This window comes from Zootermopsis nevadensis, unplaced genomic scaffold (assembly GCF_977971745.1).
Source record: "Zootermopsis nevadensis isolate Lab colony 2312 unplaced genomic scaffold, Znev_1.0 Znev_ptg000075l, whole genome shotgun sequence".
NCBI classification, from domain to species: domain Eukaryota; kingdom Metazoa; phylum Arthropoda; class Insecta; order Blattodea; family Termopsidae; genus Zootermopsis; species Zootermopsis nevadensis.
In genome coordinates, this window is record NW_028259206.1 from 54,043 (window position 1) to 71,833 (window position 17,791).

At 37.0% G+C, this 17,791-nt stretch overlaps 1 protein-coding gene across 8 annotated transcripts; it reads left to right on the top strand.

Annotated features, from left to right (window-relative positions):
- Positions 1 to 423: 423 nt before the first annotated feature.
- LOC147871013 (ryanodine receptor-like) lies at positions 424 to 17,757 on the top strand. 8 transcript variants are annotated; one of them, XR_015532882.1, is made up of 11 exons: positions 424 to 580; positions 1,967 to 2,097; positions 3,627 to 3,824; positions 6,245 to 6,345; positions 8,519 to 8,678; positions 9,051 to 9,263; positions 10,661 to 10,775; positions 12,313 to 12,510; positions 14,931 to 15,031; positions 17,205 to 17,364; positions 17,737 to 17,757. XR_015532882.1 is itself a non-coding variant. In XM_087341459.1 (10 exons), exons 7-10 carry the CDS (start codon positions 10,778 to 10,780, stop codon positions 17,243 to 17,245), a joined length of 327 nt encoding a protein of 108 aa, XP_087197585.1. In that variant the 5' UTR covers positions 441 to 580; positions 1,967 to 2,097; positions 3,627 to 3,824; positions 6,245 to 6,345; positions 8,519 to 8,678; positions 8,944 to 9,263; positions 10,661 to 10,777; the 3' UTR covers positions 17,246 to 17,364. The 8 variants fall into 8 exon arrangements, 2 of the variants coding, with proteins under 2 accessions (XP_087197583.1, XP_087197585.1); XR_015532881.1 differs by having other exon boundaries at positions 425 to 580; positions 8,546 to 8,678; positions 10,661 to 10,791; positions 17,737 to 17,754; XR_015532880.1 differs by having other exon boundaries at positions 428 to 580; positions 10,661 to 10,791; positions 17,737 to 17,754.
- Positions 17,758 to 17,791: the final 34 nt, after the last annotated feature.

Sequence of the window (17,791 nt, forward strand, 5' to 3'; positions counted from 1 at the left end):
CTTCTATACAATAAGGTTGTAATAAGAGGTACATGAAATATCCATTCGACTTCTATTTAAGAAAAGGTTATGTTTTGGCTTCCTTATCCATCTTCAGGGCTTGTTACAGACGGTGTTTAATTTTGATATGACTTTTGTTCCTCTGTGTATAAAATTTCTCATGTACTGTCTCTAATTCTTTTGGCATTCTGCAGTTGGGGGCTAAGCTGCCCTCTTTATTCAGTTGTGCGTTACTTCATATTCTGCTAATTTTATTTCAGTAATAAATATAAATTAATTAACGAGTAAACACATTGCTTTCGGACGGACTCGAAAATTATTCCACCTACCATCCCAGACAGAAGTCCAAAGGTAATGTCTGTCCCAGCTGTCTCAGGAGCGGAATCTATTGGCAACGAGATATTCAACTCATCAACGAGTACTTCTATGGTGTAAGGATCTTCCCTGGACAGGACCCGACTCATGTGTACGTGGGCTGGGTAACAACGCAGTATCACTTCTTCAGCAAGGATTTCAATCAGAGTAGTGTCCGCAAGGCTTCTGTTATGATTGTGGATGACGATGACAGAATTATTGAAAGGTGACAACGTAATCCTCTGTGTTCTAATTTTCTTGCCACGTTCTGCAATAGCGATGGCTTACGTAACGTTACAAGAAACTATTTAAGTTTATTCCAATTGAAACTGAGCTGTTACGTATACGTAATTAAGTTTATAGTCTTTTGAATTTAGAAACATTGGAATGCTTTTCTTTTTTGTAAGGAAAGGTGGTCTTATGTTATTATTACACGGTTTTAGTTCACATGTGTACATCCCACTAATTATTTTAGATTCATTTTGTGTTATCACTAAATTTGGTATGTCTCTCATGCAATTAGAAGCCATACCAACTTTATACCCTCTAATTTCCCCACAACCAGTAATGCCATCTTGGCTGCGTTACAAACGTATGAGGTGGGATTCGTTACCTCGTTCACAAGACTCCTCCTCGTTGTTCACTGGTATTAATACTTTTTAGCTTTGAAATTATGAAATTTGAAAGCAAACTATTAAGTTTTGTTACGATAGCATCGATCGTCAGAGTTGCTACGTGGTCCGTGCTGACGAACTCTACGATGAAGTGACTCATGATTCATCAGGCAAAGGGGCATCACAGGGAATGTGACAGTATTAACAGAAAGTTTGTTTTTAACGATTAATAACAACAAAATAGATCCTTGACTTATTACAGTTTCACGCTTACGATTTCCCTTCATTTCCATAACGAATAAGGACATTTATTATTTCAGTAGAGTTTATTTTAAGAAAATTTGGGCAAAGTATAAGTATTTTTAAAATTATGATTGGAAATTGCTCATTCTCATAATCTAATCTGAAATTATCAAAATCTAGCTTTATGTAGAGAAAGAAGGATTTTATTTCTCTTGGTAATGAAATTGTTTGGCGTATGATACTTCTTTAATGTTCCGACGTGTAGTGTTTTCTAGCGTAGTATAAAAATTATAAAATGTTGGTCCCTTTACAGTATTTTTCTCCCTTATTATGTGGTTTGGGGTGAGACGTCCACAAACAAAATGGTGTCCCGGTGAGGTTGCCAAGATTGCAGCAGAAATAAATTATGTTTTTTTGAGGGAAATTGAAATATTTAATAAATCTGTGTATCTCCAACTGGACCAATTTAAAACCGACAGTGTTATGCTATGATGTGCATGTGTTTTGATAAAACAGCGTACGTCTCTTAAAAACCCATACAGGACGCTGAAGTAAAATACGCATTGATCAGGAAATTGTACTTTGTAACTTCGAAAGTTTCTCAAGATATTGTTCACAAGAATTCTTATAATTGGAAGGAATGTTACGCGTATATTAGATTCATATTCTGAAAGATATTGTGAATTTATTGATGTGTTTAGTGGGAAATGTGAACGTACTGTGTAAACTTCTCTTCTCCTACGTTGTTTTGATAGATGGAACCTGAAACATCTTTGTGGCAGCAACGAGCAAGGAAGTGTTGCAGATAGAGTTGGGTAGGACATCAACCACCCTGCCACTTTCAGCTGCACTGCTTCAGAACTCTGAGAGGCATGTTATACCACAGGTTAGGTTAGGTTAGGTTAGGTCTATATACACTAGTTGCTTTTAAGAGGTATCAAGTTTTAAGTCACATTACCAATTTCAAGTGATTATTATTATTATTCAGTGTTCTGTCTTACGACAGGTCCATTGCTCTGCCCAAACAGAGCTCTCCAGTTGTCCCTATTCTCGGCTTCTCGCTTTAATTCCTGGAACGTCATCTTCTTTCCTTGTTTAAGGTCGTCGGTTGGCTGTATCAGTCTTCTTCCCAGCCCTCGCTTTCCTTCAACCTGGCCTTCGATGATGTCACTCAGTAACCCATTCCTTCTCATAATATGTCCCAGCCAGTTAGCTTTCCTTCGTGTAATCGCCTGCAGAATGCTTCTTTGCTCGTTGAATCTCCTCAATACTTCTTCGTTGGTCATTCGATCCGTCCACCTGATCTTCTCTATTCTTCTCCAACACCACATTTCAAAACTCTCCAGGTATTTCTGTTCCTTCTTCCTGAGTGTCCAAGTCTCTGCTCCATACGTAACACTTCACTAGTTTCTTCTTCATCTCCAAGCCCAACTTGCTAGTGAGAAGTATCCTCTTCGTGACGAAAGCTGCCTTGGCCATGGCTATCCTTGCTTTTGGGGCATAGGGCGTCCGTCGTGACTATGCTTCCCAAGTACTTGAAATGCTCCACATTCTCCATCTGTTGGTTTCCAATTACAACGTTCAATGGTTTTGCTCTCGGTGCTATCCTCATTACCTTTGATTTTTCAATGTTGATTTCCATTCCATACTCTCTACCTGTCTCCACTAACTTGTCCATCATGTTCTGTAATTCCTCCTCTTCCTTTGCCAATACTACTAATTCGTCTGTATACTTTACAGTCTTTATCACTCTTCCTCCAATTTTGAAGTCTCCTGTTCCCTCCAGAGCTTCCTTGGCAAGTCATTCCCCGTACAGGTTAAAAAGCAGCATCCCTGTCTTACACCTCTACCTATCTCAATGCTGTTGGTGTCTCCTGAGTCCAGTCTCACTTTGACTTTTTGCTGCATGTACAGGTTTTCGATTAGTCTTCTATTTCAAGTGATATGCTGCATAAAATGAGTCGGCACTGTAAAGAGATGCAGACAGAAATTTAGTTACAGAACAAAACCAAGTACAGAATTTTGCACTAACATTTGCATAATTTATTTATATAATCTAGATTGTAGGGCATTTTTCAGATTCCTTCATTATTATTATATGTTTTGTGTGTTGTTACTTTAATACATACTGAGGAGATGGACAGGATTTTCTGTAACTACAAATGTGATATTTAACAGATACGTCATCCAATATTTTTTTAAACCTGGCTAAATGCGTTAAATTATTTTAATTTTCTATATTCTGACATAAAAGTCTGCAAAACATTATTATTTACCAAAGCAAAATAATGAATGTAATCAGTCACTTTCAGGTCTTATTTTTATACAGTTCCTTCAGAACATGTGTCCGTCGGCCAGAACTTTTGTGACCACATGCTTATTTTTAATAAATCATTGTTTCTCTCTTTTTTTAAGTTTCCACCAAGACTTAAAACCTCATCAGTGGGCACGAGTACCCAATCAATCTCTGCAAGTGCACGCCCCGAAGCTGTCAGACATTCGTGGTTGGAGTACGCTGTGTGAAGACGCTGTGTCCGTGTCGGCACTTCACATTCCAGAAGAAGACAGACGCATCGATATTTTGGAATTAATTGAGACGGAACGAATGCTGAGGTAAATGTGAACACCTCGTGACGGACGATAAATATTCATGATGCAGGACACACACGATCTTCCTTTCTGTTCACATTCGATACTATGACAGATAATGGGTACCAGGGGTCCTTTCCCCAGGAGTAAGGCGCGGCCAGGTCGTGACACTGACTACTTGCCTCCGTCTAGTGCCTGAGTTGAGAACGAGTGGGAGCTACACCTCCTCTCCCCCCCAAGCACCTACGTGGCCCGTAGCAGTTTAGCTTTACTTTTAGTTTTACAAAATGTTTAGTCTAATAGTTTGAAAATACCCCAAAGAAAACATTTTCTAAATTTGTCTCTCAAGAAATGACAATCTGAAAGACGTCGAATTTAAAAAAAAAGACTGCTTTATCTTTCGCAACCCACAATTTAGTAAGTGAATCTGGTGTCATTAATTTTAGAGCCTGTTACTGCGGTTGAAGGAACTTACGCACTGGAGATGATATTCTGGCAGGTTAACAGAATGGATGAAATACTAAAGCCCCTTGCAGCATAATTGATTATGGGATGATCGCCTTTCAAATTATAACCTGTACCTCGAGGAAAAACGTAATAGTTCGCCCAGCGTAACCCAGAAATCTGTAGCAAATAAGAGTCTTATTTGGCTAGAGAGCTCATTGCAGTTTCATTTCAAAGGTGACAGGATTACAGTTTCGTATGTAGAGAATCTGAGTATAAATATTGTAGTGTACGCGTTTCCGAAATATTTGCCTCGGCTGATTAATACCACTGGAATATAATAGAATTTCCTAAGAGGCTTTTGTCTTACGGTTCTCACGCCCACACTCTCACTTTGTACGCCGCGCTCCGCTACCAGTCCAATTATCGTGCAGCTCACGCCCTCTGTCTCCATGTGGACCAGAAACAACTATTATATGTCAGGGCCCTTGCGACAGGGTTTCTATGATCTGCTTCACTTGGAATCACATGCTACGGCGATGCGAGTAGTTCTTGCTGCTTTGCTCATCCTAATACTTATACGATATTAGTGCCATAATTAAATTTATAATTTTAAACTGTATTTTATAATAGTTTACGTAAACAGATTCTTCTCGTCGTTATTCAGATTATCCATTTTTAAGTGTTGCGTAATGTTTTTTGCGTGCTTGTCTTAAATTCATTGAATCCCATTCTGCTGTAATTAAAATGAATTTTAATTCTCATCTGTAAATTTTATATCAGTTCTGACATGGTGCTTTATCCTCCTTACGTATTTTTACGTACTTCAGACCTACAAATCTTCTTCAGATATTTACGACGAGAAATCCGAACACAAGATGGAAGAGAATTCACAGACCCCACAGCAGTAGAATCTTACTTCTGTAGTTTGACTTTGTAGACATTTCGTTGTGTTAAGTGTGCAAATAGGAATTGGAAGCAGCACAGCGCATAATTATAAAACATAACTTTGCTAATCTTTTACTAGTCTTGTGTTTTTCCATACGATTCTTATTTTGTCAGTGTCGAGTCTTAAAAATTTTGTGTTCATCTGTTTGGCCTAATTTGATTGTATATTCATAAGTTACTGTAGTATATGTTAATTAAATTTTGAGTTTTAGGTAATCACCTCAAGTAATGATTTTGTCTTTCGGGGAGGTTTGTAAAAATGAATATATCGTCCCGTTGGGTCCAGAGTTAAAGGAATTATATGAAGATCCTGCAATGGACCATAATCTGCGCTGCCTAAAAACAGAATCAGTTAAGACCACAGATGAATATGACAGACGTACATTTTTAAATTATTGTAAGAAGAATAGAAAATATTATTAGAATTCTGTTTTGCTAATAAAATGTTGTTAAACTTGTTGTACTCTGTGAAAAAAGAGAAAATACGTACACACACGTGCACGTAAAAACTTTATAATGCTGAATCAGGATTACATTTTTTTTGATATTGGGATTCGAATTTATTGAAGTCTGTGATGTGATTGGTTCTTATTCTCGCAGTTACAGTTGAATCCTGTTTGGATTAAAGCAACAAATTGGATAAAATATTTCTTAAACTGCATGTTTGAATACAAGTACAGTGATCCCTTGGTTCCACAGGGTCCCATTTTTATATTAATGATAAAAATTTTAATAAATGATATGTTTGTATCATATGGCCAATCAGATTGCTTCTAAGTCGAATATTTACGTATTCAATAAATTCAATTAAAGATAAAGATTTCCGTCTTCTGGGTTGTTGCGCCGTGTAGTCTGGTCGATGTTAACCAACGTTTCGGAGGTCATACTGCCTCCGTCATCAGGGCGATTAAGGATAGTTTTTGTGGGACCAGTTACAAGAGACTACTGCGTATAAATTGTATAAACTTGGGCATTTGTTGAATGGTTTGGTTCGATTTATTCTTTATAAAGAGCCGTGCGTGTACTGATGAAAATGTTCGATGTTATTTCAGGCCCTCGCTGAAACTGGTGGACCGTTCGTTGCTGGTTGAGGATGTTGTTAAGTCGCTGATCACGATTGATCCAGGGACTTGGGATGAATCGTTTCAGAAAGGTAATTTTTGTATGTGTATAATAATTTGAGATAAAAGCTGGGAAGAGAGAGCATTTAAATATTAACCTTTCTTGGCCTTGCATTATGGCTTATGTGCGTTCGAGCTGGCCACTAGCATACAACTAAACCATTAATGTTTTAGGTACGACATCTAAATTCCCGTGGTCTACGCGCGTGTATATAAAGTGATCCTTGTTACAAAATACAGTGTATTTATTGCATTTTTAAGCTTAGAATGTCAAATGAAAGCTCTGTTCTTGAGAATGAACCCATTTACCTGAACGTAGAGTTTTTGTAAAAATCTGTCTTTATATACGTAACTACTTTACATTTATTTTCAGTTATTTCAGGTTTCTTTAGCCCCGAACCCTCAGTTTTGTAGTCGTGTTGTACGACCTGACTGTTCGTGCCTCGACGCAGGGTCTGTGAAGTTATTTCTAGACTGAGTTAGCTGTATGAATAACTTTTGATCTTTTCCTGTCAATTCACGATACAGAAATGCCCACATTTTCCATGATGATTTGATATCTGAAATGAACTCTTATCACATTGGAGTGTTTAATATGGTCTTAAATAAATAAAAGAAACCTATTTCAGTGGTACACTAGGCCAGAATTTATCTGGATGGATTTCTTGTAAGAATTTTGACAAAATTTAATTATATTTGTTTAAATCTTGTCCGTCTAATCGCAATTTAAAATTTAAAATATTTAAAATACCATATGATGTTCTCTATCGAAACATTCGATTTACACTAGAACATCATTTTTTTCTCACGACGTGTTTCAGTTCTTAGATGAATTATCTTCAGGTGTATAAAATTAAAATTATATAAACTTGAACATAATTTCTAAAAATGCAACTTTTTTTATATATTATTGTATTTTAGTCAGATGTTTATCATATATCAATGATGTTCTCTTCCAGATTCCATTTTAATAACATATTCGAAGTTGTTCTATATATGTACGTCGTGTTTAATATGACTTTTTGTGTGGGTGAATGTTTTTGTATCAGCCAGAATTGAGAGTTCCAACTATCTGGAAGTATTGCCGTGTTTAAATTTTAAATTGTGATTAGACGGACGAGATTTAAACAAATATATATTTATCACAATATGACGCAAGTTTATCATCTCAAAAATTTAATTAAGAAAACAACGGAAGACAGGGCGCAGTCTGATGGGAAAATAATGAAGGTTGACAGCTTGCACGCATATGGTAAACAATATACTTACGATTCATCATCACACTCTTACTCTACTGTGAAATAATTCTGTCTCTAAATATATATTCACCTCGTAAGGTTCCATTTAAGGTTTGTTAATATCTGATTAATAGGAATATTACTCCTATGTTTCTTCTCAATCTGGGATAATAAGCTTGGTAATATTTTACGTCTTATCTGCCTGGATATTGTTATCCTCAGTGCAGCAGAAATCTTTTCTGTGATGCCAGAATAAATTTGAATTTGGCCCACGAGGCTTCATGAATTTAAACTCCCGACCACCAATAGCCATCGTACTCACAGGCGGTTTACGAAGATATAATAATTTGAGATACCAGTATGTCGGAGAAAGATGTGGACAGTAAAGTAGTGGCTGGAATTTAATGGCTTGAAACATTTTTGATTTTTCGAAAAATTTTGAAAAAAAATGTAAAAAATCAAAAAACGCTGGAAATTGTCCAAAAAGCGCACAAAACCAAGAAATTTTGAAAAATTCCACTTTCAAAAATTTCAAAATTTTTGGGTGTTGTGAGCTTTTCAGACAATTTCCATCGTTTTTTGATTTTTCGAAAAATTTTGAATTTTTTTTTCAAAACTCTCACCAAGGGATGCATGCCAACCTCGGCGAATGCCTCACTATGTCTCTGCCGGACTCGTCCTCGATCCGTGTCTGTCTACTGCTTTCTGTCGCACATTTTGCAACATCTCACAGTTAGAACATCTCGTAGAATAACCTGTCTTGACTGTGACCTATGTAGCAGGTACTTCAAGAGCAACATTGACAAGTTTATTCGGTTCAGGATGTCTATTTCTCGGCCACCAATATTTCTGAATCTTGTCGTTGCTTTTCGATAGGAAGGACAAAGTCATGGACATAAGAGCTGAAAGTAGAATTGACATGTAATTGGAACTGTCGAATTATTTTAAAATATAAATTTTATCATAGATTCTTCTCTCGTAAACGTGATTCAAGCAATGGTCGTCTGAAGAAGGGAAGAACTCCAGATGGATGGATGGATGGAGATGTCAGTCCTGAGAGAAAACCAGTTGGCATGGGCCGCACTAGTAGACTACATGTGCGGACACCACGAGCGAGGGTCTCGCAGGTGAGCTTCTATACAATAAGGTTGTAATAAGAGGTACATGAAATATCCATTCGACTTCTATTTAATAAAAGGTTATGTTTTGGCTTCCTTATCCATCTTCAGGGCTTGTTACAGACGGTGTTTAATTTTGATATGACTTTTGTTCCTCTGTGTATAAAATTTCTCATGTACTGTCTTTAATTCTTTTGGTATTCTGCAGTTGGGGGGCTAAGCTGCCCTCTTATTCAGTTGTGCGTTACTTCATATTCTGCTAATTTTATTTCAGTAATAAATATAAATTAATTAACGAGTAAACAGATTGCTTTCGGATGGACTCGAGAATTATTCCACCTGCCATCCCAGACAGAAGTCCAAAAGTAATGTCTGTCCCAGCTGTCTCAGGAGCGGAATCTATTGGCAACGAGATATTCGACTCATCAACGAGTACTTCTGTGGTGTAAGGATCTTCCCTGGACAGGACCCGACTCATGTGTACGTGGGCTGGGTAACAACGCAGTATCACTTCTTCAGCAAGGATTTCAATCAGAGTAGTGTCTGCAAGGCTTCTGTTATGATTGTGGATGACGATGACAGAATTATTGAAAGGTGACAACGTAATCCTCTGTGTTCTAATTTTCTTGCCACGTTCTGCAATAGCGATGGCTTACGTAACGTTACAAGAAACTATTTAAGTTTATTCCAATTGAAACTGAGCTGTTACGTATACGTAATTAAGTTTATAGTCTTTTGAATTTAGAAACATTGGAATGCTTTTCTTTTTTGTAAGGAAAGGTGGTCTTATGTTATTATTACACGGTTTTAGTTCACATGTGTACATCCCACTAATTATTTTAGATTCATTTTGTGTTATCACTAAATTTGGTATGTCTCTCATGCAATTAGAAGCCATACCAACTTTATACCCTCTAATTTCCCCACAACCAGTAATGCCATCTTGGCTGCGTTACAAACGTATGAGGTGGGATTCGTTACCTCGTTCACAAGACTCCTCCTCGTTGTTCACTGGTATTAATACTTTTTAGCTTTGAAATTATGAAATTTGAAAGCAAACTATTAAGTTTTGTTACGATAGCATCGATCGTCAGAGTTGCTACGTGGTCCGTGCTGACGAACTCTACGATGAAGTGACTCATGATTCATCAGGCAAAGGGGCATCACGGGGAATGTGACAGTATTAACAGAAAGTTTGTTTTTAACGATTAATAACAACAAAATAGATCCTTGACGTATTACAGTTTCACGCTTACGATTTCCCTTCATTTCCATAACGAATAAGGACATTTATTATTTCAGTAGAGTTTATTTTAAGAAAATTTGGGCAAAGTATAAGTATTTTTAAAATTATGATTGGAAATTGCTCATTCTCATAATCTAATCTGAAATTATCAAAATCTAGCTTTATGTAGAGAAAGAAGGATTTTATTTCTCTTGGTAATGAAATTGTTTGGCGTATGATACTTCTTTAATGTTCCGACGTGTAGTGTTTTCTAGCGTAGTATAAAAATTATAAAATGTTGGTCCCTTTACAGTATTTTTCTCCCTTATTATGCGGTTTGGGGTGAGACGTCCACAAACAAAATGGTGTCCCGGTGAGGTTGCCAAGATTGCAGCAGAAATAAATTATGTTTTTTTGAGGGAAATTGAAATATTTAATAAATCTGTGTATCTCCAACTGGACCAATTTAAAACCGACAGTGTTATGCTATGATGTGCATGTGTTTTGATAAAACAGCGTACGTCTCTTAAAAACCCATACAGGACGCTGAAGTAAAATACGCATTGATCAGGAAATTGTACTTTGTAACTTCGAACGTTTCTCAAGATATTGTTCACAAGAATTCTTATAATTGGAAGGAATGTTACGCGTATGTTATGCTATTATTAGATTCATATTCTGAAAGATATTGTGAATTTATTGATGTGTTTAGTGGGAAATGTGAACGTACTGTGTAAACTTCTCTTCTCCTACGTTGTTTTGATAGATGGTACCTGAAACATCTTTGTGGCAGCAACGAGCAAGGAAGTGTTGCAGATAGAGTTGGGTAGGACATCAACCACCCTGCCACTTTCAGCTGCACTGCTTCAGAACTCTGAGAGGCATGTTATACCACAGGTTAGGTTAGGTTAGGTTAGGTCTATATACACTAGTTGCTTTTAAGAGGTATCAAGTTTTAAGTCACATTACCAATTTCAAGTGATTATTATTATTATTCAGTGTTCTGTCTTACGACAGGTCCATTGCTCTGCCCAAACAGAGCTCTCCAGTTGTCCCTATTCTCGGCTTCTCGCTTTAATTCCTGGAACGTCATCTTTTTTCCTTGTTTAAGGTCGTCGGTTGGCTGTATCAGTCTTCTTCCCAGCCCTCGCTTTCCTTCAACCTGGCCTTCGATGATGTCACTCAGTAACCCATTCCTTCTCATAATATGTCCCAGCCAGTTGGCTTTCCTTCGTGTAATCTTTGCTCGTTGACTCTCCTCAATACTTCTTCGTTGGTCACTCGATCCGTCCACCTGATCTTCTCTATTCTTCTCCAACACCACATTTCAAAACTCTCCAGGTATTTCTGTTCCTTCTTCCTGAGTGTCCAAGTCTCTGCTCCATACGTAACACTTCACTAGTTTCTTCTTCATCTCCAAGCCCAACTTGCTAGTGAGAAGTATTCTCTTCTTGACGAAAGCTGCCTTGGCCATGGCTATCCTTGCTTTTACTTCCTTGGTGCATAGGGCGTCCGTCGTGACTATGCTTCCGAAGTACTTGAAATGCTCCACATTCTCCATCTGTTGGTTTCCAATTACAACGTTCAATGGTTCTGCTCTCGGTGCTATCCTCATTACCTTTGATTTTTCAATGTTGATTTCCATTCCATACTCTCTACCTGTCTCCACTAACTTGTCCATCATGTTCTGTAATTCCTCCTCTTCCTTTGCCAATACTACTAATTCGTCTGTATACTTTACAGTCTTTATCACTCTTCCTCCAATTTTGAAGTCTCCTGTTCCCTCCAGAGCTTCCTTGGCAAGTCATTCCCCGTACAGGTTAAAAAGCAGCATCCCTGTCTTACACCTCTACCTATCTCAATGCTGTTGGTGTCTCCTGAGTCCAGTCTCACTTTGACTTTTTGCTGCATGTACAGGTTTTCGATTAGTCTTCTATTTCAAGTGATATGCTGCATAAAATGAGTCGGCACTGTAAAGAGATGCAGACAGAAATTTAGTTACAGAACAAAACCAAGTACAGAATTTTGCACTAACATTTGCATAATTTATTTATATAATCTAGATTGTAGGGCATTTTTCAGATTCCTTCATTATTATTATATGTATTGTGTGTTGTTACTTTAATACATACTGAGGAGATGGACAGGATTTTCTGTAACTACAAATGTGATATTTAACAGATACGTCATCCAATATTTTTTTAAACCTGGCTAAATGCGTTAAATTATTTTAATTTTCTATATTCTGACATAAAAGTCTGCAAAACATTATTATTTACCAAAGCAAAATAATGAATGTAATCAGTCACTTTCAGGTCTTATTTTTATACAGTTCCTTCAGAACATGTGTCCGTCGGCCAGAACTTTTGTGACCACATGCTTATTTTTAATAAATCATTGTTTCTCTCTTTTTTTAAGTTTCCACCAAGACTTAAAACCTCATCAGTGGGCACGAGTACCCAATCAATCTCTGCAAGTGCACGCCCCGAAGCTGTCAGACATTCGTGGTTGGAGTACGCTGTGTGAAGACGCTGTGTCCGTGTCGGCACTTCACATTCCAGAAGAAGACAGACGCATCGATATTTTGGAATTAATTGAGACGGAACGAATGCTGAGGTAAATGTGAACACCTCGTGACGGACGATAAATATTCATGATGCAGGACACACACGATCTTCCTTTCTGTTCACATTCGATACTATGACAGATAATGGGTACCAGGGGTCCTTTCCCCAGGAGTAAGGCGCGGCCAGGTCGTGAAACTGACTACTTGCCTCCGTCTAGTGCCTGAGTTGAGAACGAGTGGGAGCTACACCTCCTCTCCCCCCCAAGCACCTACGTGGCCCGTAGCAGTTTAGCTTTACTTTTAGTTTTACAAAATGTTTAGTCTAATAGTTTGAAAATACCCCAAAGAAAACATTTTCTAAATTTGTCTCTCAAGAAATGACAATCTGAAAGACGTCGAATTTAAAAAAAAAGACTGCTTTATCTTTCACAACCCACAATTTAGTAAGTGAATCTGGTGTCATTAATTTTAGAGCCTGTTACTGCGGTTGAAGGAACTTACGCACTGGAGATGATATTCTGGCAGGTTAACAGAATGGATGAAATACTAAAGCCCCTTGCAGCATAATTGATTATGGGATGATCGCCTTTCAAATTATAACCTGTACCTCGAGGAAAAACGTAATAGTTCGCCCAGCGTAACCCAGAAATCTGTAGCAAATAAGAGTCTTATTTGGCTAGAGAGCTCATTGCAGTTTCATTTCAAAGGTGACAGGATTACAGTTTCGTATGTAGAGAATCTGAGTATAAATATTGTAGTGTACGCGTTTCCGAAATATTTGCCTCGGCTGATTAATACCACTGGAATATAATAGAATTTCCTAAGAGGCTTTTGTCTTACGGTTCTCACGCCCACACTCTCACTTTGTACGCCGCGCTCCGCTACCAGTCCAATTATCGTGCAGCTCACGCCCTCTGTCTCCATGTGGACCAGAAACAACTATTATATGTCAGGGCCCTTGCGACAGGGTTTCTATGATCTGCTTCACTTGGAATCACATGCTACGGCGATGCGAGTAGTTCTTGCTGCTTTGCTCATCCTAATACTTATACGATATTAGTGCCATAATTAAATTTATAATTTTAAACTGTATTTTATAATAGTTTACGTAAACAGATTCTTCTCGTCGTTATTCAGATTATCCATTTTTAAGTGTTGCGTAATGTTTTTTGCGTGCTTGTCTTAAATTCATTGAATCCCATTCTGCTGTAATTAAAATGAATTTTAATTCTCATCTGTAAATTTTATATCAGTTCTGACATGGTGCTTTATCCTCCTTACGTATTTTTACGTACTTCAGACCTACAAATCTTCTTCAGATATTTACGACGAGAAATCCGAACACAAGATGGAAGAGAATTCACAGACCCCACAGCAGTAGAATCTTACTTCTGTAGTTTGACTTTGTAGACATTTCGTTGTGTTAAGTGTGCAAATAGGAATTGGAAGCAGCACAGCGCATAATTATAAAACATAACTTTGCTAATCTTTTACTAGTCTTGTGTTTTTCCATACGATTCTTATTTTGTCAGTGTCGAGTCTTAAAAATTTTGTGTTCATCTGTTTGGCCTAATTTGATTGTATATTCATAAGTTACTGTAGTATATGTTAATTAAATTTTGAGTTTTAGGTAATCACCTCAAGTAATGATTTTGTCTTTCGGGGAGGTTTGTAAAAATGAATATATCGTCCCGTTGGGTCCAGAGTTAAAGGAATTATATGAAGATCCTGCAATGGACCATAATCTGCGCTGCCTAAAAACAGAATCAGTTAAGACCACAGATGAATATGACAGACGTACATTTTTAAATTATTGTAAGAAGAATAGAAAATATTATTAGAATTCTGTTTTGCTAATAAAATGTTGTTAAACTTGTTGTACTCTGTGAAAAAAGAGAAAATACGTACACACACGTGCACGTAAAAACTTTATAATGCTGAATCAGGATTACATTTTTTTTGATATTGGGATTCGAATTTATTGAAGTCTGTGATGTGATTGGTTCTTATTCTCGCAGTTACAGTTGAATCCTGTTTGGATTAAAGCAACAAATTGGATAAAATATTTCTTAAACTGCATGTTTGAATACAAGTACAGTGATCCCTTGGTTCCACAGGGTCCCATTTTTATATTAATGATAAAAATTTTAATAAATGATATGTTTGTATCATATGGCCAATCAGATTGCTTCTAAGTCGAATATTTACGTATTCAATAAATTCAATTAAAGATAAAGATTTCTGTCTTCTGGGTTGTTGCGCCGTGTAGTCTGGTCGATGTTAACCAACGTTTCGGAGGTCATACTGCCTCCGTCATCAGGGCGATTAAGGATAGTTTTTGTGGGACCAGTTACAAGAGACTACTGCGTATAAATTGTATAAACTTGGGCATTTGTTGAATGGTTTGGTTCGATTTATTCTTTATAAAGAGCCGTGCGTGTACTGATGAAAATGTTCGATGTTATTTCAGGCCCTCGCTGAAACTGGTGGACCGTTCGTTGCTGGTTGAGGATGTTGTTAAGTCGCTGATCACGATTGATCCAGGGACTTGGGATGAATCGTTTCAGAAAGGTAATTTTTGTATGTGTATAATAATTTGAGATAAAAGCTGGGAAGAGAGAGCATTTAAATATTAACCTTTCTTGGCCTTGCATTATGGCTTATGTGCGTTCGAGCTGGCCACTAGCATACAACTAAACCATTAATGTTTTAGGTACGACATCTAAATTCCCGTGGTCTACGCGCGTGTATATAAAGTGATCCTTGTTACAAAATACAGTGTATTTATTGCATTTTTAAGCTTAGAATGTCAAATGAAAGCTCTGTTCTTGAGAATGAACCCATTTACCTGAACGTAGAGTTTTTGTAAAAATCTGTCTTTATATACGTAACTACTTTACATTTATTTTCAGTTATTTCAGGTTTCTTTAGCCCCGAACCCTCAGTTTTGTAGTCGTGTTGTACGACCTGACTGTTCGTGCCTCGACGCAGGGTCTGTGAAGTTATTTCTAGACTGAGTTAGCTGTATGAATAACTTTTGATCTTTTCCTGTCAATTCACGATACAGAAATGCCCACATTTTCCATGATGATTTGATATCTGAAATGAACTCTTATCACATTGGAGTGTTTAATATGGTCTTAAATAAATAAAAGAAACCTATTTCAGTGGTACACTAGGCCAGAATTTATCTGGATGGATTTCTTGTAAGAATTTTGACAAAATTTAATTATATTTGTTTAAATCTTGTCCGTCTAATCGCAATTTAAAATTTAAAATATTTAAAATACCATATGATGTTCTCTATCGAAACATTCGATTTACACTAGAACATCATTTTTTTCTCACGACGTGTTTCAGTTCTTAGATGAATTATCTTCAGGTGTATAAAATTAAAATTATATAAACTTGAACATAATTTCTAAAAATGCAACTTTTTTTATATATTATTGTATTTTAGTCAGATGTTTATCATATATCAATGATGTTCTCTTCCAGATTCCATTTTAATAACATATTCGAAGTTGTTCTATATATGTACGTCGTGTTTAATATGACTTTTTGTGTGGGTGAATGTTTTTGTATCAGCCAGAATTGAGAGTTCCAACTATCTGGAAGTATTGCCGTGTTTAAATTTTAAATTGTGATTAGACGGACGAGATTTAAACAAATATATATTTATCACAATATGACGCAAGTTTATCATCTCAAAAATTTAATTAAGAAAACAACGGAAGACAGGGCGCAGTCTGATGGGAAAATAATGAAGGTTGACAGCTTGCACGCATATGGTAAACAATATACTTACGATTCATCATCACACTCTTACTCTACTGTGAAATAATTCTGTCTCTAAATATATATTCACCTCGTAAGGTTCCATTTAAGGTTTGTTAATATCTGATTAATAGGAATATTACTCCTATGTTTCTTCTCAATCTGGGATAATAAGCTTGGTAATATTTTACGTCTTATCTGCCTGGATATTGTTATCCTCAGTGCAGCAGAAATCTTTTCTGTGATGCCAGAATAAATTTGAATTTGGCCCACGAGGCTTCATGAATTTAAACTCCCGACCACCAATAGCCATCGTACTCACAGGCGGTTTACGAAGATATAATAATTTGAGATACCAGTATGTCGGAGAAAGATGTGGACAGTAAAGTAGTGGCTGGAATTTAATGGCTTGAAACATTTTTGATTTTTCGAAAAATTTTGAAAAAAAATGTAAGAAATCAAAAAACGCTGGAAATTGTCCAAAAAGCGCACAAAACCAAGAAATTTTGAAAAATTCCACTTTCAAAAATTTCAAAATTTTTGGGTGTTGTGAGCTTTTCAGACAATTTCCATCGTTTTTTGATTTTTCGAAAAATTTTGAATTTTTTTTTCAAAACTCTCACCAAGGGATGCATGCCAACCTCGGCGAATGCCTCACTATGTCTCTGCCGGACTCGTCCTCGATCCGTGTCTCTCTACTGCTTTCTGTCGCACATTTTGCAACATCTCACAGTTAGAACATCTCGTAGAATAACCTGTCTTGACTGTGACCTATGTAGCAGGTACTTCGAGAGCAACATTGACAAGTTTATTCGGTTCAGGATGTCTATTTCTCGGCCACCAATATTTCTGAATCTTGTCGTTGCTTTTCGATAGGAAGGACAAAGTCATGGAAATAAGAGCTGAAAGTAGAATTGGCATGTAATTGGAACTGTCAAATTATTTTAAAATATAAATTTTATCATAGATTCTTCTCTCGTGAACGTGATTCAAGCAATGGTCGTCTGAAGAAGGGAGGAACTCCCGAACCAGCTGTGGATGGAGATGTCAGTCCTGAGAGAAAACCAGTTGGCATGGGCCGCACTAGTAGACTACATGTGCGGACACCACGAGCGAGGGTCTCGCAGGTGAGCTTCTATACAATAAGGTTGTAATAAGAGGTACATGAAATATCCATTCGACTTCTATTTAAGAAAAGGTTATGTTTTGGCTTCCTTATCCATCTTCAGGGCTTGTTACAGACGGTGTTTAATTTTGATATGACTTTTGTTCCTCTGTGTATAAAATTTCTCATGTACTGTCTCTAATTCTTTTGGCATTCTGCAGTTGGGGGCTAAGCTGCCCTCTTTATTCAGTTGTGCGTTACTTCATATTCTGCTAATTTTATTTCAGTAATAAATATAAATTAATTAACGAGTAAACACATTGCTTTCGGACGGACTCGAAAATTATTCCACCTACCATCCCAGACAGAAGTCCAAAGGTAATGTCTGTCCCAGCTGTCTCAGGAGCGGAATCTATTGGCAACGAGATATTCAACTCATCAACGAGTAC

Coding starts and splice junctions, on each gene's coding strand:
- LOC147871013 (XM_087341457.1), top strand. Junction 12,511..14,930: donor GAGACGGAACGAATGCTGAG/GTAAATGTGAAC, acceptor ATGTTATTTCAG/GCCCTCGCTGAAACTGGTGG. Junction 15,032..17,204: donor GGATGAATCGTTTCAGAAAG/GTAATTTTTGTA, acceptor ATTTTATCATAG/ATTCTTCTCTCGTGAACGTG.